Genomic DNA, 27500 nt, shown 5'->3' on the forward strand with positions numbered 1-27500 from the left:
ATAGACATCCGTGGCGCCCAATGAACGGATCTGGGGATTTTTTTTTAAATATGAGAAAAAGAACGTCTGGTTGCCAGACCAGGTCTCATTTGAGAAGTGGTAGGCGCTAGCCAGGCTAAAAGGACGTAGGATTAATCTGCCAGGCTGAAGCTGAACAGCTTCAGTTGGAGAGAGGTGACAGCATGGAGCAGTTTCAGAGCAAGCTTATCTATTTGATTTAATAGTTCATCAAGAGTTCATTAAGTTACTCAGGGCCTTTTTACATCTATATGCTACATGAAGTCTGCAAAATTATATTAATGCTCTGAGACGATTCAAATGTTGCATTGTCTTGTATCTATTTGTTGTGTGTGTGTGAGTGTCTGTGTTATGAATTAATTTGTTCATTTTGTTTCTAAAACGGATAGTTCTGGTCTTTGATTATGATTGGCTGAATCGCATTTGATGCCTTTGTAAATTCCAGCATAATCACACACTTTGACAGCATTTCGTTCTATAGTGATGCGCTACCACAACTTGCACAAAAGTAGCAGTTGCGTCTCGTTGTTGCATGGCAACCATTCATATGGAGGGAATATATTTCTTGGCTGAAGAATGATTATCTACTAATATATTGTTACACTTTTCGTTGCTGTGCCTTTGTTTCATGAAATCTTGCTAGATCGATGTAGTAACCGTTTTAGAAAACCAATAAGCCACTCGAGTCCGTGGTTTGTACTGAATTTAGAACAGCTAAGAGGGGTTGTAGGCACTCCGCTTCGCGTCGTCCCTAGCAACGGCCCTTAGCTGTTCTAAGTTCAGTATAAACCACGGCCTCTCAGGGCTTGTTGCATAAATGTAGCCACTTTTCCCCCAACACTATCTACATGTGTGTGTGTTAGATGGTACGAGTGACCCGTACCAGAGGGAGAGTGACATGGGCCAGGAGGACCTGCTCACCGGTGGACAGGCGGAGAATGTGGTAAGGCTCCTTCCTGCCTTCAGTTCCTCTGTTTCAGGAGGAACCCGCTCTTTTCAGGAATTCCCAGCCACTCGTAAGGGCTGAGGCTGTGGGTTTGCGTGCGGCTTTCAGCAAGGATATGCAACTCTGATTTCAGATGAACCAAAACTATGGATATTCCCCCTTCAGTTGTACTTGTGCCTCCTTGCTTTCGTTGCACAACCTTTCGTTGCATAGTCAGACACCTCATGACCATCACATCATGCACGTGATCCCTCTGCATGATACATGTACAGTTCTTCTCAGACTAAATATTCATATACTGTATAATATCCACTGGTATATACTGTTTGTGTCCATCTGTCAGGATGAGATACAGGATGCCTAAAATTCCTTTGGGATATACTGTAGCATCTGTCTATCTATCTATCTATCTATCTGTTTTACTTTAAAAACCTCAAGCATGACAGCTGTGTTATTTGTTTGTTGTGAATCATAATTCCTAATCGTTACATCCTTCCTCCCCGAGCAGAAGATTGAAATCATCGACGACGATGAGGATGACGACGATGGTGACGATGGTGACGATGGTGACATAATGACCTCAGACATGGAACAGATGCATAGTCTACTGGAGTTCAAGGTGAGACTGGACAACGGAAGAGAGAGAGAGGGAGAGAGGGAGGGGGGGATTGTGAAGGAGGCGCTTGGTAAATTCAGAGGATGAAGTGTTTGGAGTGTACCAGTTATGACCTCTGTCCTTAGCAAAACCTCCTTTACTTTGCTGACCGGAGACAAAATTGACCCTAAAGTGTCCCTCTTAAGCACTCTCTTATCTCATCTCCCACACCGCGCACTGCACGCGGCAGCCTAAATACTATTGATACACGAGAGGGCCGGGAAAAAAACAAACCTATGAAAAAAAGGAAAAAAAAGGGAAGCGCTTTCTAGTTCCCATTTCTCTCGCTCGCCGTCTCGGCCAATCGCTGCAGCGCGTGCAGCACCTTGCTTAGGGCGCCGCTTGGCTGGTCGCACCTCTCGCCAGGCGTCTGCCACTCACGCCTAATCCGCTTCCTTCCAAATGAAAACGTTTCTGCTTCACTGGGCGAGGGCTGAAAATGTTTCGGTGCTCCTAAAGAGCCCGGCCCCTGGTGGCTTTGCATACAAATGGCGAAGTGACGAGTGGTGTGTGTGTGTGTGTGTGAGAGAGTGTGTGTGTGTGTGTGGGGGGGGGGGGGTTGATTACTCCCAAGTTCCAATTTCTCTGGACCTCTGTTGGTTTAGCTGAGTAACGTGAGAGAGTACTTTTTTTTACCTCCCAATGAAGCCCCATTTTTGGGATTTTTGCTAACTCCGCCAAGCCAACATTTTTGAGGTGGTGCAAAATGGGGCCCTTGGGTGCGTCGCCACCTCACATGCAATTTCTGAACACACTCCATGTCCAGCAATGTGGTTTCTTAAAACGTCACTAAACAACTCCCATCATTATATGATAGCAAAACTATCATTTTGAGTACTTTAGTTACCACAGTGGTTGTTCAATAATGCCTTGGAAACACAGTTCAGACATTTTTTTGTGACACTGAACAGTTAACAGTTGATAATCATAAGGCTTTGAGTTTGAAATTGATCTATTCTTTTACGTCACTTCTGCCTGGCAAACCTTGTCTTCCAAGATGAATTTAAATAAACATGTTTTTATTTTTATTCATATCATTTTTTTTTTGTCTCCCAGCACGAGGAGGTGCAGTTCCTGGAGAACGAGTTAGTGAACCAAAAACAGAGGTACATTGAGCTGAAAAGCTTCACCAGGAGCCTACTGAGTGCCGTGAAGAACAACGACAACGAGAAACAGCAGGTGAGGTCATAGTAGGTGCCAACAGAACCTCCATGGCAACGCCTCAGTGACACAACACTGACACATTACAAGATTGGCATGTCGCAATGCGAACACAAAACAAGGTATGAAGGTGCAATAGTACTGATAGTGTGTCACAACTCAACTCACAACTGGCATAGCGCAACAGTTGTAACACACAGTACAGCACAGCCATTGCCATATCACAGGTCTTACCTACAACACCACCGGAAAAGCACAACTGTCAAACAGCAGAGGCTGACAGGTGGCGTGGGTTTGAGCAAAGGTGATGCCGATTTTAAGATGGAGTCAGTCACAAGAGTAAGGCAAGGCAAGGCAAGGCAATTTTATTTATATAGCACATTTCTTACCAAGGCAGTTCAATGTGCTTCACATCATCAGTTAGAACAAGTAAAAAGATGGCACTTAACAGCGTGTTAACACGAACAAGATAACACAAACAATGCAAAGAAATCATAACATGATAGTTCCTGTGTTCTTCAGTGTCCCTGTTTAGTTTGGACAAAGTTCTATTTGCTCATTTGACTGCAAGGCAGCTGCAGATGTATCAAGTTGTGCCTTAGGGAAAAAAGCAAATAAACACAGAACCTTAGACAAAAAGGAAACAACAACCAGTACATGTGTTTGGGTATTTGTAGATTTGTACAATAAGACCACTTAAACTCACTCACTTCCACTCCCGATGCAACCAGAGATGACTTGCATTTATAGAAAGTATCTGAAAGAGGGAAGTGGATTTTTTTTGTTGATAGTTCTATTAGTCATGATTACTCAGTGCAATTGGGATTATGTAAGAGTTGTTTTATCAAAACAGTATTGAAATAATAAACCCACCTCGCAGGCTTTTGTACCGGGCTCTTGTTGGTGTTATGTAAAGCAGAGTGCATAGGCCACACTTATGAACCGAAGAGGCCTTCCTGGCAAGAGATTTGTCAACACACAATCTTCTAACGTCCTTTTATGTGGCATCACCTTATGTCCGGATGTCACCATGCGGTTCTAAACATTGTGTACTATAGAATTGCCCGGGATGTTCTGAAATTTCAAGAAAGCACACTGCAAACTTACACTACTCAGGAAGTTCACAGTTGACACAGACTATAAGGTAAACAATATGTCCTGTTCTTACCTCAGTAAGTCATAACACAACCTATAAATTGCGTCATCACCTTGGTCAACAAAGAGCTATCTGCACATTGGCACATGTTCTGTGATATATTTATTGTGATAGCACCTGATTGTCCTGGTCTAGCAGTTGATTGTGTTTAATGAAAACAGTCAGCAGACGCTAATCTCTATCCAAAGCTTTGTACATACAGGACACTAGGCACCTTCAGCTTAATGATGAAGCCTGCTGCGTGAATTTACAGGAGACCTCTTAGTAGATTCAGCTTGATCGACCCACCTCCACGCACCATAACCATGCAGGCCGTTTTCAACAGAGATGCCAGTATATCACCTATATGAAAATACATTATATCAGCTTTGCTTGCTGACACTGAGCCAAACAAAGCTGGCGTAATACTGCCCCAGTGTATGTTTTCAGACGGTGTGTCAGCGGAGGTCTGATGTTTAACATGGCAACAAGTGTGACCTATAATGACATGGAAAATGACAATCGCACCAAGTGAAGTCAGGGCTCCAGTTTGTCAAATGAAAAACTAACCACCACACTCTGCCTTTATTCAACTATCCTTGAGAGGTTTTGCTTAACAAACTTCCAAGACTTTCCTTGTGCTGCCTGAAAGAATTAACGAAAGTTCCACCTCTAAATCTTTTCATACCTGAGAATCCCATTTGTAACTAATAATATTAACCCTTTAACTTTAGAAAAGCAGTCTCAGTTTACTCATTGCTTAAATCATTCAAATAGTTGCTAACTTACAGGACAGATAGTTTGAGGGTCAGGAGAGGCGTTTCTGTGTTAACAGAGACGGGCCTGTGGAAAAGGAGAGGGGAACCAGAGCTCTGAAATGCTATGTGCCGAATGCATCTGCTAACCATCAGCAGGATGTAAACACACGCAGGTCAGCTGAGCTGCTGCTCGGACGGTCGGTCCAGTGGCCTTCTGGTAAATGTGCCTGTGGTGTGTGTGTGTGTGTGTGTGTGTGTGTGTGTGTGTGTGTGTGTGTGTGTGTGTGTGTGTGTGTGTGTGTGTGTGTGTGTGTGTGTGTGTGTGTGTGTGTGTGCGCGCGCGTGTTTGCGTGTGCGTGTGTGTGTGTGCGTGTGCGTGTGTGTGTGTGTGTATGTATGTGGGGGCAGCCGTGGCCTACTGGTTAGGGCTTTGGGCTTGTAACCTGAGGGTTGCCGGTTCGATCCCCGACCAGTCCACGGCTGAAGTGCCCTTGAGCAAGGCACCTAGCCCCTCACTGCTCCCCGAGCGCCGCTGGTTGGGCAGGCAGCTCACTGCTCTGGGTTGTGTGATTCACCTCACTGTGTGTTCACTGTGTGCTGTGTGTTCACTAATTCGGTTAAATTGGGTTAAATGCAGAGAACTGAATTTCCCTCATGGGATCAAAAAAAGTATATATTCTATTCAATATTCTATTTTTTCTTCTTTCTTATGTATTTCCTGTAGGAGCTGTTAGCCAGTCTACCTCAGCTCGCAGACGATGACTGGGAGAAGAGTCCAGAAAGGGAGGAGGAGCCCAGCGCAGAAGAGGACATGACGATGATGACGGAGATGACAGAGATGACGGAGATGACGGAGCCGACGGAGACGCCGACGACGAGTGCTGCCCCACCTGAGTCCTCTGTATCAGAGGAGGAGGGGGGCACCAAGGGACCCACATATACATAAACCCACCTGCTGGTACCCATGTACACACACTGTGCCTGTGGAGGACCTACACGGCTGTTCTGGGCCCTTGTGGCCTTTTTCTACTGCATATCACAATGCCTTTGGTCTAGAGAGGCTGTAGTTTGAAGCGTTAATAAAATACCACTTAACTTATCTGGCTGCCTCTTGTTTTCATTTCTCTTTTCTCTTCTCTTTTCATTTCATTGTCTTATTTTTATTTTATTTTTTTAAAACAACACTAAAGAGTTTTTCGTAAATTAAAATAATGTTTCCAAAATCATTTCAGTGGTTCATCAACTCCTAACAGGGTAAACGGCACAATGCATTCACTTCGCCGACCCCCAATCACATGTAACCGCACTATGTAAGTTTGCCAGATCGGGTAGCGGATCTGTAGTTGGATGGAATGAGACATTCAAAAAAACGACACATTTGAATTTTTTCGGTGTCGCAATACATCATACTTCAATAAAATCATGCAACATACTCTACCTTGTCTGTGGACATCGTTATTTGTTGGATAAACAAATAATGGGCGTGTGACAGAGGGAAAAGTGCTTTAGTGTTGCTTTAAAAAACATTCTTTGTCATCTTTGACAGATAAACTGGATTATGATAAGTGGCTTCTGGATTGTGTTCAATTATGTGATCAAATTTCCCACGGGAAAAAAGGAAGCCTGTGAGAAGCAGATTTGCCTATCTACAGTAGTATACTCTCAAAAAGACACCGCAGAAAAAAATGGAGAAATATGAATTGGAGAAAAAAAGCAATTACACTGAGAGTATGTCGTAACTTATTATTGCATTGTATTGCAGTGTATTAAATATGTGCAGTAAGGTAGGCCTACATAGATTTCTTGCCCAAAACCATGCATTCTATTCCTGTCCACTCAGCAGGGGTTGGGGAGGGGGGGGGTCTTAGCATGGCTGTCAGGGTCAGGATAGAGGGGATGAGCGTTAAGCCTCTTAGCTCTGTTCGGACACGAGGATGGACAAGCTTACAGACGGCCTGGGTTTTACACGGGTAAACTTTTACTATTTGAGATCAAGGGTCTTGATGATTCAGGAATATAAAAGATTTTCAATATGTTTCTGTTGTCCATTATAACTGACTGACTGTAGTTAGAAAATGTAAATGCTTTATCTAATATATATTTATACATTTTCATTGCAACATTAATGGTAAAAAATACTTTTAGCCTAGTAATACTGGCTTCTACTACAACTAGGCCAACTAACAGCAACATCAAGACAATAACCATAATCATAATAATAATAGGGCAGATAATAATTGCTATCATTATTATTATCATTATACAATTGATTTGCTTTACTACTCGAGGAATTGTCGTAATTCCGTTTTTTTATATGTTATAGTCTTAGATACAAACACTGCTCTGTTGATGTTACATCGTTTTATTTTTCTCTGCCTCTTTTTTTCCCCCTCGTTGTTGCCTAGGATGGGGAAATCCTTAACTGAATTGCGTCAAAGCGACGTCAGCAGCGGGTTCGTTGATGTGCAGGTAGCACGGTGGCGGCGGCCATATTCGCTTCTATGGGAAAGTAAAGGGGTGCCCGGTGTGCGTATGGTTCAGCCAAATAGCCTGTCACTCAGCTACCCTCCACCTCCCCAGAGCAGTAGCGCAAGGCCCACCGCTTTCCACCCACATTTGTTTATCTAACAGGGATAACGACGCCTGCAAAACGAAGAAATGCTGCGTGAAACGAGGCTCTAGTGCGTCTAGATGATGCCTTTTGTCCAGCCACAAGATTCCTGGCACAAAATGGAGGTGCATAGCGTCAGTAGCGAGGTATGTTTAATGTTTATATTGCACCCTAATCATCCTTGTTGACAGAATCATGACACGGCGTTTCGAACTAGCTGAAATTGGCCAAGCGTTGTGTCTCCAGCCTGGGGGAGCAGCTGGCTCACTTTGCCTTTGTTTGGTAGCAAGCTAGCTAGCTGGCTTCTGAATTGCGGAGGAGCTAATGTTAGCTGGGCTAAGCTAGCTAGCATGCGTGTGTACTCTGTGGCTGGCCACGTCAGTTTCACTGTATCGTCAGCCTGTAACGTTGAAACATAAAGGTAAAGTTCATCTAATGTGCCCGGAAGACACATGTGGACAGTACTGTGGAAAGTTTTAAACTATCGCATGAAAACCTTACCTTCCACACTTCCAAAGTCGTGATGATGCTGTAAAGCAGATGCATCGGGCAAAGCTGTAAGCAGGCATGCATGCTATCCTTTGCCACTAAAGGGACCAAAGCTTATCCGGTGATAGGAATTACAATATATAATGTGTAGCCAAAATGGGAAGAAAGTTGAACTTCGTATAAGCGTGTACCTAACTGAAACTTGCTTGCTTCAAACCATTCTCTGTTGGGTATCTTTGGATGACAGACGTTCAAGCAAGAAGCCAAGTTAACATTCAGCTTGCCATGCCGACAAGCGTCATGTTTGTTTATGGACCGCGCCGTCACATTACAACTGTAGTGCTTTTTGTTTGTTTAATGTAAAACACGTAATAGCCGTGTTGATAACGTACAGTTGAATTGGACTAGGTCAGTTGCGTTGTTGTTGACACTGTTAGTAAGATGCCACTGAGCAGTCCATCAGTGTCGGATCATATAGAGGCCTATTTCCTAAGTGGTTGTCGCACATTATATGTTTCCTCTGCATTGTCGCGCCTGAGTCCGAATCCTCACTTTTGTCCTACTTTGAGACTGTTGGTGAAGCAAGTACTCTCTTGGCAAGTCTTGCTTGAACAAGTGTTTTTAGTTTGTAAGCTGGGTTATGACTCCATCCACCACTGAGAAAGATGGTCACCATCTTCAGGGCATTGACACTCATTACTGCTGATGTAGTTCACCTTTAATAATAATACCCCACCACCATGTTGAGTTTAGCTTGGCTTGGAGACAGGGCCAATGTGGATGTCTATATTTGCTAGCGACTGACTGCCTTGGGTTACTGCAGTTGGTTCTTGAGCCAGCTGACCACATCCGTCTGCATGCAGCCCTCAGTGATACCGAGGCTCTGGTATTGATTCAGTGTGTGTGTGTGTGTGTGTGTGTGTGTGTGTGTGTGTGTGGAAAGAACAATAGCACTTCACCACACTCATCCTTAGACGCAGAGACTTCATTAGTAAATGGGAGATGATGAACGGGAAGGGCTTGAGTGTGTGTATGTGTGTTTGGAGTCAGAGGAGTTGTGTGTGTGTGTGTGTGCATGTAGGTACTATAGGCTGTACGAAAACCCCAGATCAGTGCTCAAAAAGGGAGATTTTTGTAGAACTTAATGTACAAAAATCTGTGCATCTCTCTTTAATGCAAGCGCTCTGCCACTGCCTACACAGGGACGGAGATGGAGATGTGTTCACACATGACCGCATACCCAGCCATCTGTCAGGCAGCCCTTCACCCCGTTATAACAGGGGCTAACATAAACAAGGAAAATACAGATTTTTTTTCAGATGGGTCTCAGTTTTTGCTGAAATAGTTCAAGTGGAACTCTCAGTTCCCCTCGCCATCTGCCACAAACTATTTTGTGTGTGTGTGTGTGTGCACACTTTTGTGCTCTCTTTTTTTATGTGTATGTTGTGTTTCTGAATGTGTGGTTGTGTGTTCACAAATAGGTTGTGTGTGTATGCCCCTTTGTGTGTGTGTGTGTGTTTGTGCGCACGGTCGTTTGCAGGGCCATCGGACTGGCTCTCGACTGAGTGCGACTGATAAACAGCAGCAGCATGAGTCATACTGTGGGAGGCTGGGCAAGTGAGCGTTAGCGGCAATGCTAGCACACGTAGCCTCTTAGCTTAGCCCTGCACGGCTCGGCTCGGCTGTGGTGGCTACTTGTCCGTCCGTGCACAACGGCATCGCCGTGGCTTGGCTGTCACACATCCAACTCTTTCCCTTTCATGGTTGCCGTGATATGAGGATATGTGAGCCTCCGCAAGTCCAACTGCCTATCGCTGTGTGTGTGTGTGTGTGTGTGTATGTGTGTGTGTCAGAGAGCCAGTGCGAGTGTGAGTGGGTGGAGGAAGTGAGGGGGAGGGAGGGAGGGGGCGGGAGAGGATGTGGCGGTGGAGGGGGTTTGGGAGGGAGTGGGGGTGGGCGCATTCATTCACAGAATCCAGATTCCACTGCCTCAGCCAGTGGCAGCTCGGCACAGCAAAGCCGATCGCCTCCGGCGAACATACACAGATCAAAGCGCGTCCGTCGGCCCTCTTATGATCACACACACACACATGCTCACAGAAACGCACACACACACACACATGCAGACACACACACACACACACACACACACACACACACATACATGCATACATGCAGACACACATATTTACCCGTCATGACTGTGGAAAATGTTGCCCAACTCACTACACTTTTACTGACTCATGCTGCACATCACACACACACACAAACACACACACAATGGTGTCGGAAATGTATTCCTAACAGCGTTTTTAAAAGCCATTCCAAAGAGGACTCCCCCCTCCAGAAGCAGATGATGTTTCATTCACCCAACAGCTCTTTTGCTCTTTTATTTTTGTTCAGGTGTTTGTTTTTGTTTTCGTTGTTGTCGTGGTTGTTGTTATTGTTGTTGTTTTGAATTAGTGGATCGTTTTGTTAGTGCAGAAAAATCCTCGGCACCAGAGCCATGCTGGGAGGATAAGAGATGGCCTTTCTTGCACAGGGCTGGAGACGCAGTGGTCTGATTGGCCAAATGGACACTAGTTAGGCCCTTAACAGAGCGCCATGCTGCTTAGCCGAGCCAGTGAATGTCAGCTTTTCTTTCAGCTCTATATGGAGTCAGACACTGGACTGTGTTCATGATTGCAGTAAGCCCTCCTTAAAGTGCAACAATGCTGTTAACCTAAACGGAAACATTAACATTATGTTAGCCTTAAATACCGGGCCGTTTTGGCATTTCAGGCAATTTGCAGGAGAAAACTGTGGTTGGATGACTGCCTTAAGACCTTGACTCTGTGCTGTCATCTCCTCGTCCAAGGCGCGCATTCAACAACTAGCCTTCTCAGTTAGAGCGAGCGGGGATTTTGGCAGCATGCGTTTGAAATAGTCCCGCTGTGAGTGACATTTGTAAATAGATTGTGGCCAAGCAGCACCAGCGTAGGTCTAGGTGTGAGCAAGATCTTGTTGCTGAAGGTCCACAGATGTCAGCGAGAGCCGAGCTCTGTGTCAGAACCAGAGGGTTGCCCAGAGTGATCCCCCCCCCACCCCCCGATTGTTTACATGTTTTGTTGTAGGCCTAAACAGAACACATGCTTTGTTGCAGGCCTTTGCCCATAACATCTACAGTATGTGATGGATGTTTGTGAAAGTGAGAGAAAGTGCAGTGCAGTTCGTTTCCACTGGCTTCAGATCTTCATTTAGAAGCGGCCCACAGACTGCCGTGCCCTGGACATCTGATCTGATGCTTTGACAGCAATATTGGCATGCAACTGTGTGTGTGTGTGTGTGTGTGTGTGTGTGTGTGTGTGTGTCTGTCTTTGTCTGCGTGTGTGCTTTATGGAAGCAAGAGATGAGCAGATCAGGACTTGCTGCCTGGTAAGGATTAGACATCAGCCGTTTTTGTGTGTGTGTGTGCGTACGTGTGGACGTGCATGCATGTGAGCACGTGTGCTTCATTGCTTGTGTGTGTGCGTGTGTGTGTGTGCGTGTGTGTGTGTGGTGGGATTAATCCCTCCTAAGCATGCAGTGTGTGTGGTGGCAGGGGGGCGGGGGCAGGCAAGAGAAGGAATGAACAGATGTACGCCAGAACTTCCCCCCCCTCTCCCTCGATCACTTTATCTCTCCCTCCCTCCGTCCCTCCCTCACTCGCTCCCTCTATCCATAACCTCCTCAGAATTTAGCAAGCCCACACATACAGGCTTAGATGTGTCTCATCTGTATCTAATCAAGCCTGTATGTCAAACAAATAGGCAGATATGTATATATTATTATTCATTTATTTGGTTTGAGGTTTTTTTTTTTTTAATGTTTTTACTAGATTTTGATTCTTGCATGAACTGTCTGTCTTTCTTTCTTTCTTTCTGTCTATGTCTTGTTGCTGCATTTCTCTGCATCACTCAGGATGTTCATATCAGTGCTCAGCTCCCAATCTGTGCATCATTGAGTGGAGGTGGGAGAGAGGCGGAATGAGGGTGGGAGAGCGATGGAGGGAATCGGAGAGGGCGGGAAAGAACGAGTAGAAGGGGGGAGAGAGAGAAATGACTCTCATCGCTCTCGCCCACGCCCACACACAGATGATGCAGTGTGGCAATGTGTCAGTGCTTTTGGTGTGGCCCTAATGTGTGTGTGTGTTTGTGTGTGTGTTAGTGTGTGTGTGTTTGTGTGTAAGTGTTAGCTTCTGCGTGTGGGTGATTGAGTGTCTGTGCATGTGTTTGCATGCGTTTGTGTGTGTATATGAGTGTTAGTTTCTGCGTGTGGGAGATTGTGTGTGTGTGTGTGTGCTCGTGTGTGTGCTCGATTGACTGTCTGTGCATGCATGTGCATGTGTTAGTGTGTGTTACAGTGTGTGTGTGTGTGTGTGTGTGTGTGTGTGTGTATGAGTGATTGAGAAAGAGTGTGTGCCTCTCAAGGAGAGGGAAGATGCACATTGCAGCAGCTTGAACTGCCTGCACCCTCTGCCCTGTCTCAAGGGCCTATGGCCACGTCTACATTAGTTCGGATTCGCTTGTATCCAACACACTTTTGTCGCGATTTCCCCCCCCCCCCGTCCGCATGAGACCATCATATCCGAGCCCCCGGAGCTGTTTTGGACAAACGTGGAAGGTGTATTACTGAACCATCTGATGAGATGACGACGTACAAGTCCATGTTTTCCTTACCCTGATTCGTTGCTTGTTTTTCTTGATGATGGCCATGCGCTGCTTTTCCAGAAGTAAACATTTACATATAGTCATCTGATGTACAGTGAATGGCCCTGGATTAGTAACCTATGCAACTTAATTCAGAGATGCTGTACACAGTCATACAGTCAATTAACTGAGTATGTGACAAATAAATCCCTCTTGATCATTAGAAGCAGCACTGTGTGATTTTCTAATGTCCATGACATGAGGTAGGCCATTTCATCTGTTTGTTTGCTGAGCTTAGCAGACAAAGCTACCTGGTATTATAATGGAAATTCCTATTAGTAAGTAGCATGCGAGCTGTCGGCTGTGACAAACATTGCCCGTCTTCCCCCAGCGAACAGACATTGTCTGATGGTTATTTCTTTCCTTGAACCCATTCTTGTTGACAGAAATTTGGGTCGCAAAGGTTGAGAAAAGCTGAGCCACCCTCTTCCTGTAGGCTAGCCTAGTGCTCTCTAACACTCACAGCAGACTGGCTACTGCCACCTCACTGACGTGTTACAGGTGCAGGGTTTTTTTTCTTTTGTCTCAGACAGAAAAAAAAGAATACTTTTTTTAGTCAGAGATCATTAGTGGATTTGTATTTGTGGTTGTGTGTCCATTCTCGGTGTGTGTGCACAGAAAAGCTCCAGTGTTGATACGGAGTCCTTGATAGCATTGCTTCATGGGCGTGGACATGAGGGGTGGAATTTGATTGGCTGCCAGGATAGGAATAGGCCTAGTCAATATGCACATAATGACTTGTGATGGATCCGAGTGTATCATATGCCAGGCTGTTTCAGGCATTCGTGGGCTCACGGGTAAAAGTTCTCCTTAAAAATGTTTTTGATCACTTTAAGCCACAAATATCAGATGTTGTAAAAGCCCCAAGAAGGCCCAGCTTTCTCAGAGGGCTCAGATGAAGTTGGTTCTGCAAGAGCTCCTTCTCTCTACTCAGCCTGTCTGTGCTCTGTAAGATGGGGGACTTGGGTGACTGGTTGAGAAAAATAATGCTAGCCTATATCTTGGCCTTGGACACATCACACACACACACACACACACACACACGCACACACTCACACACTTCTGGGTTTGGTGGGCGTTAAAGCACTGGATGTGTTTTCGCCAAGATATAAGAATGCAATTACCTCATTTCCTGTGTGTGTGTTTGTGTGTGTGTGTGTGTGTGTGTGTGTGTGTGTGTGTGTGTTTTCTGTGTCAGTTTGTTCCAATGAATAGGAAGTGTGTTGGGGTCACAGTGGTTTTTGTGTCCCTCCACACACGAGTGTGTTCCTCCTCCGTATTTGGGTCAGGAAGGAGGGTATCATTATGGTGTGGCCAGAGGCGTGTGTGTGTGTGTGTGTGTGACTGTGTGTGTGTAGTAGGCTATATATTTTCAGGCTATGGTACTGGCTCTGTGAGGCCCTGTCCGGGAATGTCTCGTTTTGTTGACTTTGTGTGTGTGTGTGTGAGTGCTAAAGTTGCTCTTTTTTTGTGTGTTTTCCCTTCCAGGTCAATGGGCATCAGATCATAGATGAGCCTATGGAGGAGGGAGACTCTCTCTCACACTGTGTAAGTAGTGTGTGTGTGTGTGTGTGTGTGTGTGACTTTGCGTGTGCGTGTGTGTGCGTGTGTGTCACAGTGTGTGTCACAGTGTGTGTGTGTGTGCGCGCGTGTGAGAGCGTGTTTTTTTTTTCACTGGCTGAGATCATTCTATGTGTGGCGTGGGTTGTCTTCACTGTCTAGTTATAGTTGTTGTTGTTATGGGGTTGATGGTTGTCTTGCTTGAACATTAATCTAATGTGTCTTAATTGAGGCTTCATATTAGTCCTCTCTCTCTCTCTCCCTCTCTCCCTCGCTCTCACTCATTGTCTGTCTATCTATCCTCTGTGTGTATCTTAAAAATTAAATAAAATAAATGCGTTTTTGGCATGACAAATAAGACATTCATATCGCTATCCTCACTCTCTCTCTTCCTCTCTTGCTCTTTCTCTCAATCTCTCTCGCTCTCTCTCTCACTCTCTCTCTCACTCTCTCTCTGTCTCTGGGTGGCAATCTCCTCACCTTTATGTACAAATGCCCTGTATTACTTTGGCCCAGTGGCCCTCAATAGAAGTGGATTTAGTCGATTCACTCAAGGCTGCTTCTCCTCTCCTCTCCCCCTGCACTGTATAATACACTGGCCATCATCCAGGGGCTCAGCGTCTCAGAGAGCCGTCTTCCTCCCATCACCTTATCCAATATTCTCCACACAGTATTGCAGGCAGGAAAAGCTTGTATCAACTTTCAGACTCTGACATTTCATTAGAATGAGGATGGACTTATAATTTGGTGTGTGTGTGTGTGTGTATGTGTGAGAGAGAGAGAAAGAGAGAATGAGTGCGAGTGAAACAGCCAGACAGAAAGAGAGAGAGGGAGATGCAGTGATGGTGTGTTTGTGTGTGTGTGTGTGTGTGTGTGTGTGTGTGTGTGTGTGTGTGTGTGTTGAAAGAGAGGGGCATGTACTCCCTGTGAGTGTGGAACAAGCAGTCAGTGTTGGTCTGTGGCTGGTCTCGGAGGGCCTCCGAATTCCCCAGGAGGGTGAGAAGCACACTGATGTGGCCGCTCCTGGTCACAGATCCAGAGTAGGGCTGAGCGGAGGTCCACTCAACACCAGCCCAGTCAAGCGCCCCTCCCCCCCCACACACACACACCCAGTCCTCCTCTCCACTGCCAGGAACCTCACTGCACCTGGCCGTCACACAGTCGTTCTCAGCCAGACCTAATCACCGCCGGGGGGGGGGGGGGGGGGTGGAGGAGGTGGAGGAGGTGGAGGAGGTGGAGGAGAAGTGGCTGGGAATGATTACAGCATTGACAGCATGGCGGAGATACAGGCCACCCAGTCTCCACCTTGTGGTCCAGTCTTGGTTGGATCAACACCTCCTTTTGGTTCTGCACAGATTCCGTGAATTCTGTCTCCAGACATGTTCTTTTATAGGATCGGAGTTCTTCCTCAGAAGATGCTGTATTGATAAAGATTGATGAGGACAAAGGCAGATATCACCAAGGGGGTGCACACTTAGTATGTTTGAATATCGGAAAGTTTCTATGGATGCCAATTCTGAGGGGATAAGCTAATGGATGTAAGGCTACAGTGCATTGTAGAGCTATCTCACTCCAAAAATGAATATCAACATTTTTATAAGTCCGCAAAAATCTAGATAATTTTTCTATAGGCAGAAAATAACAAATGTTAACTATTGACTATTGAGGCATTAGAGATCTCACTCACTTCCCGTATGTTCCAATGACTGCGTGTACAAAACAGCTGATTTGGAATTTTAGTATTTAGATAGTCAGACAACTGCATACAATCCTACTTTTTTGTTATCCATACTATAACTAGAATTACTCTTCTGAATTTGCATCCCTAATCATAGTTTGACTAACTTTCTGTAATGAATCAGCTTTCAGAACCCCTGCCTTTTGCCTGCTATGTGCTACAGCGGTTCTTCCTATCATACAGGGCTGTGTGTGTATGTGTGTGTGTTTGTTTTATCACATCACAGCAGGCCTGCTGTAGCTCCTCATGTCATGAAACAGTTTCCTTCTTTCTTTCTTTCTTTCTTTCTTTTGTCCTCTCTCTCTCTCTCTCTCTCTCTCTCTCTCGCTCGCTCGCTTGTACACGTCGTAGCCCTGGCCTCTTTCTTACCCTATTCCAGTCGTTTAGTCTTCTCTGGAGCTCTCCCTCCCTTTCACCCAATCACATCTCTCTTTCTCTCTTTCGTTCTGTGTCTCTTTTGTTCTGTCCCTCTTTCTTATTGTCTTTCTGTCTTTTTTTTTCTCCCTCTCTCCCTCCTGGTACAGTCTGTCGGTATCTCCTTCGTTAGGGATGCACGGTTGCCTGTGGTTATTCTCCCGGGAGCCTCTGGCTGTGTGTCTGTGTGAATGTGTGTGGGCAGTGGGGGGGTGTTAGGGCCACGTTCAGGCCCCCCCTGATTCCCACGGGATGTTCGGGCTCGCGTGGAGGGGCACAGGCGTTATCTGCAGCGTCCCCAGCCTGTTCCACACTGGCAGTCATGGCCTGGGGCCAGTTAATCACACCAGCATGGCTCCCTTTATGATGGTGTGTGTTTGCAGGGGTGCAAAGACAGAGTACCTAGACCAGGGGTTCTCAAACTGTGGTACATACGGGTCGGGTACCACTAGTGGCACGCAGACTCTCTGTTGTGGTACTCTGGGAGTTTCCAAGATGTTTTATTTTAGCTAGTTTATCTTTCTTGAAAAAAAACCCAAGCAAAACGAAACAAGGTAAAACAGAGTGGCAGCAGCTCTGGGTGTTTGAGAAAGATCACTATCACTTTGCTAAATTAGACTCTGGCAAAGTCTATATGTTAAGAACAGACCTGTATCAGACCTGTATCATTTTGTTTTCTGTATCATCACGGTATTGTTCAAATGTGCTGAAATGAAAGAGAAAGAGGGAGAGAGAGAGTGCGAGTGAGAGAGTGTGTTGTGGAAAGATAGGTTAGAGACTCCTAAGGTGTATGTGTGTGTCTGTGTAAGATTTGTGTAAGCATGCTCGTCGTAGACATCTGTGTGTGTATGAGTGTGTTTGAAATCTGTTTGAAAGCTCTTCTTAGTTCTTCTATGCTGATGATGTCCTACTATTCATTCATTCATTCATTCGTTTGTTTGTTAATAATGAGTGACTCTGTTGCGTGTGTGCAGGATGAGGGGGCGTATAAGGAGATTCCCATCACCCATCACGTGAAGGAGGGGTGTGAGAAGGCCGACCCCTGCCAGTTCGAGCTGCTCAAGGTGCTGGGCCAGGGCTCCTTCGGAAAGGTGAGGACCCTCTCGTCTCCTCTCATCTTCTCCGCGTCCCCAATGCTCTAGACTCGCCGCACACCACACACACACACACACTTCAAAGCACCAGCGCTGATGCCCGCTGGCTGTTGAAGCCACCCTGTTTTGCCTGTGTTACATCCTGCACCTGGCTGTGTGAAATGCGGACGCGCACTAAACGGCTCCTGCTGCCTACTCGTGTTTCTCCTTGTGTTTTTTAGCTTGTTAGTCATGAGGAGGAAGTCATTTTTACAAGTGGGGAGAGAGAGAGCCTGGATCAAACACAACAGAGGCTTTTGTCAAACACAGATACTCAACTCGATTAGCATTTTGTCTTAGCACAAGCATACAGTACGCGGGACAGACGGAAGCTGCACAAGAAACCCATCACACAGCACACACACATCATCTGATGATGTATCTACTTCCATCTGATTAAAAATGACAAAAATTCTCGGCATGGACTTGGCACTGTCTGACGAGCGGTTTTATGATTTAGTGAAAGTCTTCTATTATTATCTCGAAGTCATACGTCTTAGTCAGCGTGAGTTATTAATTAGTGCTGTGAGTCATACGCGTTGCCATGTGGGGGCATCGAGTGCTTGAGTCACAGCTGTTGTGTTTTTTTTTTTTGTGCGTTTTTGTCCTTCTCCATTCAGGTGTTCCTGGTGCGCAAGATAGTGGGTCCTGATGCTGGTCAGCTCTATGCAATGAAAGTGCTGAAAAAGGCGTCGCTGAAAGGTGCGTCAAGCCGCGGTTGCCACGGCAACAAGCACCACACGCTCCACAACTCCTCGTATGAATCACGCTCGCTGATTGCCAACATCAACATCTCCTTCTCTCTCTCTCTCTCTCTCTCTCTCTCTCTCTCTCTCTGTCTCTTTCTCACTCATTTTCTCAGTTGTTCGGTAATACATTGACTGACTCTGTCGTATTGTCTTGTGTTCTCATGTGGACAGTGAGGGACAGAGTTCGCACAAAGATGGAGAGGGATATTCTGGTCGAGGTGAATCATCCCTTCATTGTGAAGTTGCACTATGGTGAGTAGACTGACCTGCCCTTTTACAAACACACCCTTCCTTCTCCAACCTTTCCCTTTTGTTTCCACCACTCTCTACCTCACACACACACACACACACACACACACACACACACACAATCCTCTTATCCTCCACCTCTCCACTCTATCATCCTACTTCACTCTCTCAAACCCTTGATTTGGTTCTGTGAAGGGTTGTCAATATTTGTGCTCAATAGGCAATGTAATTACACCCCTCCCTCCCGTGCCCCTGCAAGAGTTTGTCGTCAGAGAGCCGACTCTGACGGTGCCGCTGCTGCACCAATAGCAGGCTCTCTTTTATCCAACGGCCCTCACAACAGCAAGAGAGACGTTGTCATCATCAGCCTGTGCCCTGTGGAGCACCCTGGGAATTGTAGTGTGCCACTTCTCCTCTCCTTCTCATCTCTTGTTTCTTTTCCTCTCCTCTACTCTCCTTCTCTCTTCTCCCTCCTCCCCCCCCCCACACACACACACACACTTTACCCCTCCTCCAACGTTCCCTCGTTTGTTTGGAGCGGTGTTTCCAAGACCTCTTGCCGGCTATTCTGCTCTTCCTGATGTCAAGTTTGCTCTCCGGGCGACGTTCGCTGGGCAGCGGCCTGCTTGTAATTCAGGGCCGCAAGCGAGCGCCGTCGACACACACACACACACACACACACACACACACACACACACACACACACACACACACACACACACACACACACACACACACACACACACACACACACACACACACACACACACACACACACACACACACACACACACACACACACACGCCCATACCCAGCCCAGGCACAGCCCCAGCGTTCCATCAGCGCCTGTCATTTGTTTAAGGTCGCCGCTGTTTGCTCGCAGCGATGTGCCGATCAGCCTCGCTGGCCAAGTCACATCCGTCACAGTGTGTGTGTGTGTGTGTGTGTGTGTGTGTGTGTGTGTGTGCATCTCATCTCCATGTGGGTCTGATGGATGAGAGCTCTGAAAGTGTGTGCGTGTGTGATGGTATCACAAATACTGTGGAAGCGTTTCATGTTTGACTGCTGTGGTTGGCTGCACGTCAAGGAAGACGTTTTATAACTTTACTGCTATTTAGTGATTAGAAAAGTTCTGTCTAACTTTGTTTTGTCCTTGTGTGTGTGTGTGTCTTCTGCAGCCTTTCAGACAGAAGGGAAGCTCTATTTAATTTTGGATTTTCTCAGGGGTGGAGATGTATTTACTCGTTTATCCAAAGAGGTAAGCATACCTTTCTCTTCCTTAAATACCCCCTCCCCCCCTCCCCCCACACACACACACACACACACACACACACACACACACACACACACACACACACACACACACAATCAGGTATCAGACCGATCCGATCTTTGAGTCCCTCTTTGCGTACCCAATTGGGCAGTGATGGTGCACGTTGCACAGCAGTCAGCACATCTTGGGCTACATCCATGTAAATGTTGTGTAATTAGCCAAGGAGGTCATTTTCATCCATATTAAGGGACTACGCTTCCTTCTTCCGTGACTGCACTTCCTCAGACACACACTTAAACAAATGTGCTCTTTGAGCATCACTAATTGATACAACTCTGCTTCCTCCACCCCTGAGTAGCCAGTATCTGGACAGCCGTGTGTGTGTGTGTGTGTGTGTGTGTGTGTGTGTGTGTGTGTGTGTGTGTGTGTGTGTGTGTGTGTGTGTGTGTGTGTGTGTGTGTGTGTGTGTGTGTGTGTGTGTGTGTGTGTGTGTGTGTGTGTGTGTGTGTGTGTGTGTGTGTGTGTGTGTGTGGCCACATCAGAGACTAATGATCAACAAGTGTAATTAGATCAGTGAATGCACTTTGTGGCCTAAGATGTGAACGTGCACATTGGTGATTCGGGTGCTTACAGGGACCCAGGTTTTGGTCAGATCTGCGGTCATCTCCCCATCCTGCCCCATCTCTCTCTCCCTCCCACTCGCTTCCTGTCTCTCTTCACGGTACTGTCTGAAAAAAAGATATGCCTTCTATTTTAGATTATATTATTGACACTGTTCACTGGAATCGCAACCTGCTTTAACAGTTTTTAAAACCGGAGTTACCGGACTGTTTTAGAGGATGTACCCAAACATCCGTCGTAGCTATTTAAAGTCCGATGGCAAATAGCAAAACACAAACCTCATGCTCCCACACAAACACTTATCACAAACACGGACCAGAAGCTGCAATTGCATGCTGTACTGTGTATTGTTATAGTCCGAAACCTGAAGTGAGGCTTCATGGAGACTGCTGCTGCGTTTATGGCTGGCACGCAGCCCAGTTTGACTTAACAGCCTCGTGTCGGGCCAGTAGGCAAGCGCTGGAGAACGTGGCCTAAAAGACATTAAGCAGGTGTAAACACTTCGATTTGCCAGTCAAATTGATTTGCCGGATGATTGCTCGTGCCTCCGTCAGAGCCACGCACACACGTCCTTGTCCACTAACTCTTTTTTCTCTCTCGACTCGTCGGTCGGCAGTCACGCAGTCTATTCATCCCAACGCCAGCCGGAGATGGCAGGTTGGAGGTGGGGGGTTGTCAATGTCACTCTCCATTGTGTCAGCCATTGTGTCAAGTGTAGAGACCGAACGTGAGGTACTGTACTAGTAGGCAGTGAGGATCAAGACCCTGCGCTCTAAGATGGAGGCCATATACAGATACAGTGGAGCCTTTGCATTCATGATATGGACGCAGTGAAGTCAACAATTTTTTTTTTTTAAATAGTACACACTATTAGAATTTAATTATTGTAGATGCATTGCACGCAGGACATGTTTGCTTTGTGCAGAAGTGTAGCAATGCGTCACGTTCAGCCAGGTCTGTGCAGCGCTGCATGAGGTTGAACGAGCCCAAAGATCTCTTGTTTGTGCAAGCCACAGACACAGGCTTGTTGTGATTCGCCGGTCATTGCGGGGTGAACAATCGCCGGTTCAAAAAGTAAATATGTCAAACTCAATGTCATGATAAACATAAATGTATGCATTACGTAGGAAACCTCTGTTCAAAATAACAACAAAATGAATTAGTTGCTGTTGTCTTTGTTAACATATTTGTGTTGTTTTTTTGCTTTTAACGTTCATTTCTCAATGCAGTCTATGTCGATGATGATAATGACGATAATGATGATGATGATGATGATGATGATGGTGATGGTGGTACTGTTTTCTTTTTTTATTCTTTGTCTGGAAAGTTCAGAGAGTAAATCTGTCCAGTTCTCGCCAGGTAATGTTTACAGAAGAGGATGTGAAATTCTACCTTGCAGAGCTGGCCCTTGCCTTGGATCACCTCCACAACCTAGGCATTGTTTACAGAGACCTGAAGCCTGAAAAGTAATGTATCTCCGTCTGCACCAACAACCCCCACTCCTCTTAAGCCTACTGTACCTTAACACTGACCAGATTTGGGAAAGATTCTTGAAAGATTGTAGTCTTTTGAGTATGAAGCTTGAATGGGGGACATTAGTTAAAAAGACTACAATTTTTCAAGAATCTTTCCCAAATCTTGTCAGTGTTAAGGTAGGCTTTAGAGGTGGACATGTCCAGCTTCAGAGAGTAAAAAGTCCAACCTTGTGTTGGCTCTACCTGTGCACTTGAGGATGAAGGAGGAGGCCGCACACTCTTACCCTGATGCCACTTTTTATTTTACAATAAAACATTTTTTTTAAAAAACTGCCATCAGTATAAGAGTGTGCAGTCTCCTCCTTCATCCTCATCGACTCTATCCCGCGACCAGCACCTTGAAAAAATACAGGTGTGCGCTGTTTTTCCTAAAAACAAAACGTTCTACTTGTGCACTTAGCACAGGTTTTCTCACCAGTTATAGCCTCCTTACACCAAACACATTTGACAAGATTTGGGAAAAATTCTTGAAAGATTGTAGTCTTTTAACTAATGCCCCTCATTCAAGCTTTACTCAAAAGACTACAATCTTTAAAGAATCTTTCCCAAATCTTGCCAGTGCAAGGTAGGCTTTAGCTGCGCTACCTGTCCCGAGGAGTTGTGCTAATTAGAATCAGCTGGTCTACATGAGTGGTTGGTACAGATATGTGGAAGGACCTTTTTGCTCTCTGAAGCTGGACTTTTCCCACCTCTGCCCCCTCTCTCCTCCTCTCTTCTCTTCTCTTCTCCTCTCCTCCTCTCTTCTCTTCTCCTCTCGCCTCGTCTCACTCGCTTTGCAAACCCACTCACTCAGACGCGCTACCGCAGGGAGGGTCACTCTCCGTAGCTCACTTAAGGCTAAAGGTGCTGCACACACACACACACACACACACACACACACACACACACACACACACACACACACACACAGAACAAACAGTGACGCACATGGAGCACTCTCTTCCTCATATGTGGCTGTCTTCAGGCAGATGGTGTACAGAGATCTAGAACTTTGAAATATTGAAAGTAATGATAGTAACTATTGCATATTGTAACAATTACACAATGATTTATTAAGGTGTTTCATTTTAAAAATCTTTTTTAAAAGATTGTAATTATTGTACTCTTCTGAAAACGGTTTGTTCAACTCTCAATATAGATCTGCTCGCATGTCAAAAGAAATGTGTAGCAAGTCCTAGATGGAGTAAATTAAATTGAGTAGAATGTTTTCTAATGGTGCCTCTCTTGTTGCTGCTGAAGTGTTGATTGTTGCCCATGTTTTTGTGTACCTGTATTGGAGAATGTGATTTTAATTTTCAGCATTTTGCTTGATGAAGCTGGACATATCAAGTTAACAGGTAAGTGCCATTTCTACATTTGAATCTCAAAATCTGTACATTTTGTATAAGCCACAGTACAAGCTAACATTGGCATTGGCATTATGCTTGATCACTAATACTACAGTGATGGCAATGCTCCATGCTGTGTATGTTGGAATGAGTGTATACTGTATGTATGTGAGAAGCCTTGACCGACTGTGTTCCTGTTGCAGACTTCGGGCTTAGTAAAGAATCAGTAGATCAGGATAAGAAGGCCTACTCCTTCTGTGGTACGGTAGAATACATGGCCCCAGAGGTAGTCAACCGGAGGGGCCACACGCAGAGCGCCGACTGGTGGTCACTCGGGGTACTGATGGTGAGCGGCACACACACACCCCCCTTTCACACACTGCACATGTCTGTGGGTGGGTCTGTTTGGATCACAGACATGCCTGGGAGGCAAATGTTATGGACACATGCCATTGTTGTCATTATAATGGCCTTGGAGTTCATGAAGTAATAATGACTGCAATAGAGTTGGACAAAAGGCCCTTTCCCCCCCCCCCCAAGTCTTTTTTTTAGTATTAAAATAATAGTGTGATAAAATAGTTGACATGAAGACCGATCACATACAAAATCACACAGAAGGCACTTGCTTATTTGTCTTGTGCATATTTGTGTTGCACTGTCTCGGAACAAACTCTGTAGATGGTCAGTATTGTCTGAGGTTGGTGGCTCATGAAGTATTTATTTGTGTTGATCTGCCCTAGTTTGAAATGTTAACGGGGACATTACCATTCCAAGGCAAAGACCGAAATGAAACTATGAACATGATTCTCAAGTGAGTAGAACTTTTTGTGTGTGTGTGTTTGTGTCTGTGTGTGTGTGTGTGTGTTTGTGTGTCGGGGGAGGACTGTTTGTGTGTGTTTGTGTTTATTTGTGTCCTTGTGGTAATGATGATGACCCGACTGCGGATGCTTAAATAATTCCTCTCTCCCCCCCAGAGCGAAGTTGGGAATGCCACAGTTCTTAAGTTTGGAAGCACAGAGTCTGTTACGGATGCTCTTTAAACGGAACCCAGCTAATCGACTAGGTAGGTGTCCTACACATCCCCCTCTAGACAGTGTTTAGAATCAATCAGAACATACATTAACTTTGAATCACAAGACATTAGGTGTGATAAAAAATATTTCTAAAATGTGCTCTTTCTTTCTTTTTCCTCTTTCTTTCTTTCTTTCCCTCTCACTCTCTCTCTCTGTGTCTCTCTCTATATCTCTCCCTCCCTCTCACTCTCTCTGTCGCTCACTCTTTCTCTCTCTCTCTCTCTCTCCCTCCCTCTCTCTCCACAGGAGCAGGTCCTGACGGCGTGGAGGAGATCAAGCGACACGCATTCTTCTCCACTATAGACTGGAATGTGAGTGCCCTCCAGAACACCTCATATAGTCAGGGGCCCTGTGAGTCCTGGCCCAACACAGGGCTTGAATTGAACCCGGTGGTGTGGACGCACATAACGAAGACTAATGCACATGTTGATGGGGATGTGTTTGTCAGTAGCTTATGATGCCATTGGTCATCAGACAGTGTGTGTGTGTGTGTGTGTGTGTGTGTGTGTGTGTGTGTGTGTGTGTGTGTGTGTGTGTGTGTGTGTGTGTGTGTGTGTGTGTGTGTGTGTGTGTGTGTGTGTGTGTGTGTGTGTGTGTGTGTGTGTGTGTGTGTGTGTGTGTGTGTGTGTGTGTGTGTGTGTGTGTGTGTGTGTGTGTGTGTGTGTGTGTGTGTGTTCAATTAGAGGAGGACTTGCACTTGCCCCATGGGCTGCTGGTGTGGCTGTAAGGAAGCCAGAGTGTGTGTAGTTCTGGAATGCATGTATGTGAGATGTGTGGGGGTGCGAGTGTATGTTGAGCAGATATATGTGTGTGTGTTTGATTTATGTGAGGCTGTTCTGGCCTCTTGAGTGTGTGTTTGTATGTTAAGCTCATATGATTGCATTAGCAGGGTAGTCAGGCGTGTGTGTGTGTGTGTGTGTGTGTGTGTGTGCGCGCGCGTGCTGGGCAGCGCTCCAGTGCTGGCTGGGCCCTGATAATGGGCCGTCAGGAGCCTGCAGGGCCTGATTGAGCGTGAAGCAGAAGAGAGGGACCGCCAGAGAGGAGACACTTAATCTGGTGTGTGTGTGTGTGTGTGCGTGCGCTGAATGTGTGTGTGTGCGTGGTGAATGTGTGTGTGTGTGTGTGTGTGTGTGTGTGTGTGTGTGTGTGTGTGTGTGTGTGCGCTGAATGTGTGTCTGTGTACATGTGTGTGTGTGTGTGTGTGTGTGTGTGTGTGTGTAAACCACAGAGACACCAAAAGCTTTTTGAGAGGAGATTGGAAAGGTATGTCAGAAAGACAGATAAAGCAACAGAAGAAACATGATCTATATAACATGTCTTGGTATAGTAGATATAACATGTCTTTAGATGGCCAGGGTTGGTATGGTAACATGTCTTTAGGTTGCCAGGGTTGGTATGGTAACATGTCTTTAAATGGCCAGTGTTGGTATAGCAGATATATAACATGTCTTTCGATGGCCAGAGTTGGTAAAGTAGATATATAATGTGTCTTTAGATGGCCAGGGTTGGTATAGTAACCTGTCTTTAGATGGCCAGGGTTGGTATAGCAGATGCATAATGTGTGTTGAGATGGCCAGGGTTGGTATAGTAACCTGTCTTTAGGTGGCCAGGGTTGGTATGGTAACATGTCTTTAAATGGCCAGTGTTGGTATAGCAGATATATAACATGTCTTTCGATGGCCAGAGTTGGTAAAGTAGATATATAATGTGTCTTTAGATGGCCAGGGTTGGTATAGTAACCTGTCTTTAGATGGCCAGTGTTGGTATAGTAGATATATAATGTGTGTTGAGATGGCCAGAGTTGGTATAGTAGATATATAATGTGTGTTGAGATGGCCAGAGTTGGTATAGTAGATACATAATGTGTGTTGAGATGGCCAGGGTTGGTATAGTAGATATATAATGTGTGTTGAGATGGCCAGGGTTGGGTATAGTAGATATATAATGTGTGTTGAGATGGCCAGAGTTGGTATAGTAGATATATAATGTGTGTTGAGATGGCCAGGGTTGGTATAGTAGATATATAATGTGTGTTGAGATGGCCAGGGTTGGGTATAGTAGATATATAATGTGTGTTGAGATGGCCAGAGTTGGTATAGTAGATATATAATGTGTGTTGAGATGGCCAGGGTTGGTATAGTAGATATATAATGTGTGTTGAGATGGCCAGAGTTGGTGTGCTGGTGGCTGTAATGTCCAGATAAAGATGGACCGTGCTGAAGCGCGTCCCCTCTCCTGGCCTTAAAGAGCTCTGCTGGGGCTCGTCCTCTTCACCGTTCCCCTGTCAAGGACTTGGCCTCGTCCGGAACTATTCCATTAAACTAACAGCACTCAACCCTGAGCAAACCAGCAGGAATAACATTACAAATGTCCACTGTTTATTTTGCACTTGTCCCTGAAACTCTGTGTGTGTGTGTTTCTGAACTGAATCTCAGTAAAAAGGTAATGAGTGGAAAGTGGATGAAAGGTTTTGAATCGAAGGTCTACAGGAAGTGTGTGGGAGCTCACGTGTGTGTGTGTGTGTGTGTGTGTGTGTGTGTGTGTGTGTGTGTGTGTGTGTGTGTGTGTGTGTGTGTGTGTGTGTGTGTGTGTGTGTGTGTGTGTGTGTGTGTGTGTGTGTGTGTGTGTGTGTGTGTGTGTGTGTGTGTGTGTGTGTGTGTGTGTGTGTGTGTGTGTGTGTGACCATGCCAGAACTGTTGCCATCACCAGAGTGTGTGTGGGTGAGGAACCAACAGGGATTATAGGTGTGTGTGTGAGTGAGTGAGGGAGCGTGAGAGACCAAGAGTGTGTGTACATGTTTGTGTGAGAGATAGAGAGAGTGAGAGCTAGAGAATGTCTATGTATACAGTGAGAGAGAGATAGAGCTAGGAATTGTGTATGTACACATTGTGTGTGTGGGCAAGAGAGAGAGATAACGATTGTGTATGTACACATAGTTTGTGTGTGTGCATATTTACGTGCTTGCACACACCAGTTTTTAACCTCTGTAGAATATTTGTTTGTGTATGCACATTCTGTTAGTGTTGAGCCTCTTTGTAGTGTGTGTGTGTGTGTGTGTGTGTGTGTGCGCGCAGTGGGTCCATTACCTCTCTAAATTGTGATTTGCCCCTTTTCTGCAGAAACTGTTCCGCAGAGAACTGCAGCCTCCGTTCAAGCCGGCGGCAGGAAAGCCAGATGACACCTTCTGCTTCGACCCAGAGTTCACAGCCAAGACCCCCAAAGGTGAGGACCTGGCACTCTTCTTATAAATAAAACCGGCTAATAAAGAGGCTAGTTCATAATCAGACTTAAAAACAATGCCAGCATGTTTCGGCCACCATCTAGGC

General features: G+C 45.7%; 2 protein-coding genes across 2 annotated transcripts in view; both read left to right on the forward strand.

Annotated features, from left to right (window-relative positions):
* Nucleotides 1-5772, forward strand: part of hdx (highly divergent homeobox) — a 14520-nt gene extending 8748 nt beyond the window's left edge. Inside the window, exons 10-13 of the mRNA XM_062524220.1 lie at nt 882-961; nt 1473-1583; nt 2676-2798; nt 5398-5772. Of these exons, the coding sequence (XP_062380204.1) occupies nt 882-961; nt 1473-1583; nt 2676-2798; nt 5398-5619 (536 nt within the window). The 3' untranslated portion in view covers nt 5620-5772. The remainder of the gene's footprint in view (nt 1-881; nt 962-1472; nt 1584-2675; nt 2799-5397) is intronic.
* A 1370-nt stretch (nt 5773-7142) lies between these two features.
* The window catches only part of rps6kal (ribosomal protein S6 kinase a, like), a 28470-nt gene continuing 8112 nt past the window's right edge, over nt 7143-27500 (forward strand). The window contains exons 1-13 of the mRNA XM_062525441.1: nt 7143-7430; nt 13989-14048; nt 17187-17303; nt 17966-18047; nt 18266-18346; nt 19523-19602; nt 21598-21704; nt 23073-23110; nt 23305-23447; nt 23842-23912; nt 24076-24164; nt 24421-24485; nt 27294-27396. Of these exons, the coding sequence (XP_062381425.1) occupies nt 7365-7430; nt 13989-14048; nt 17187-17303; nt 17966-18047; nt 18266-18346; nt 19523-19602; nt 21598-21704; nt 23073-23110; nt 23305-23447; nt 23842-23912; nt 24076-24164; nt 24421-24485; nt 27294-27396 (1102 nt within the window). The 5' untranslated portion in view covers nt 7143-7364. The remainder of the gene's footprint in view (nt 7431-13988; nt 14049-17186; nt 17304-17965; nt 18048-18265; nt 18347-19522; nt 19603-21597; nt 21705-23072; nt 23111-23304; nt 23448-23841; nt 23913-24075; nt 24165-24420; nt 24486-27293; nt 27397-27500) is intronic.

The sequence above is a fragment of the Sardina pilchardus genome, chromosome 21, assembly GCF_963854185.1.
Source record: "Sardina pilchardus chromosome 21, fSarPil1.1, whole genome shotgun sequence".
Classification (NCBI taxonomy): Eukaryota; Metazoa; Chordata; class Actinopteri; order Clupeiformes; family Clupeidae; genus Sardina; species Sardina pilchardus.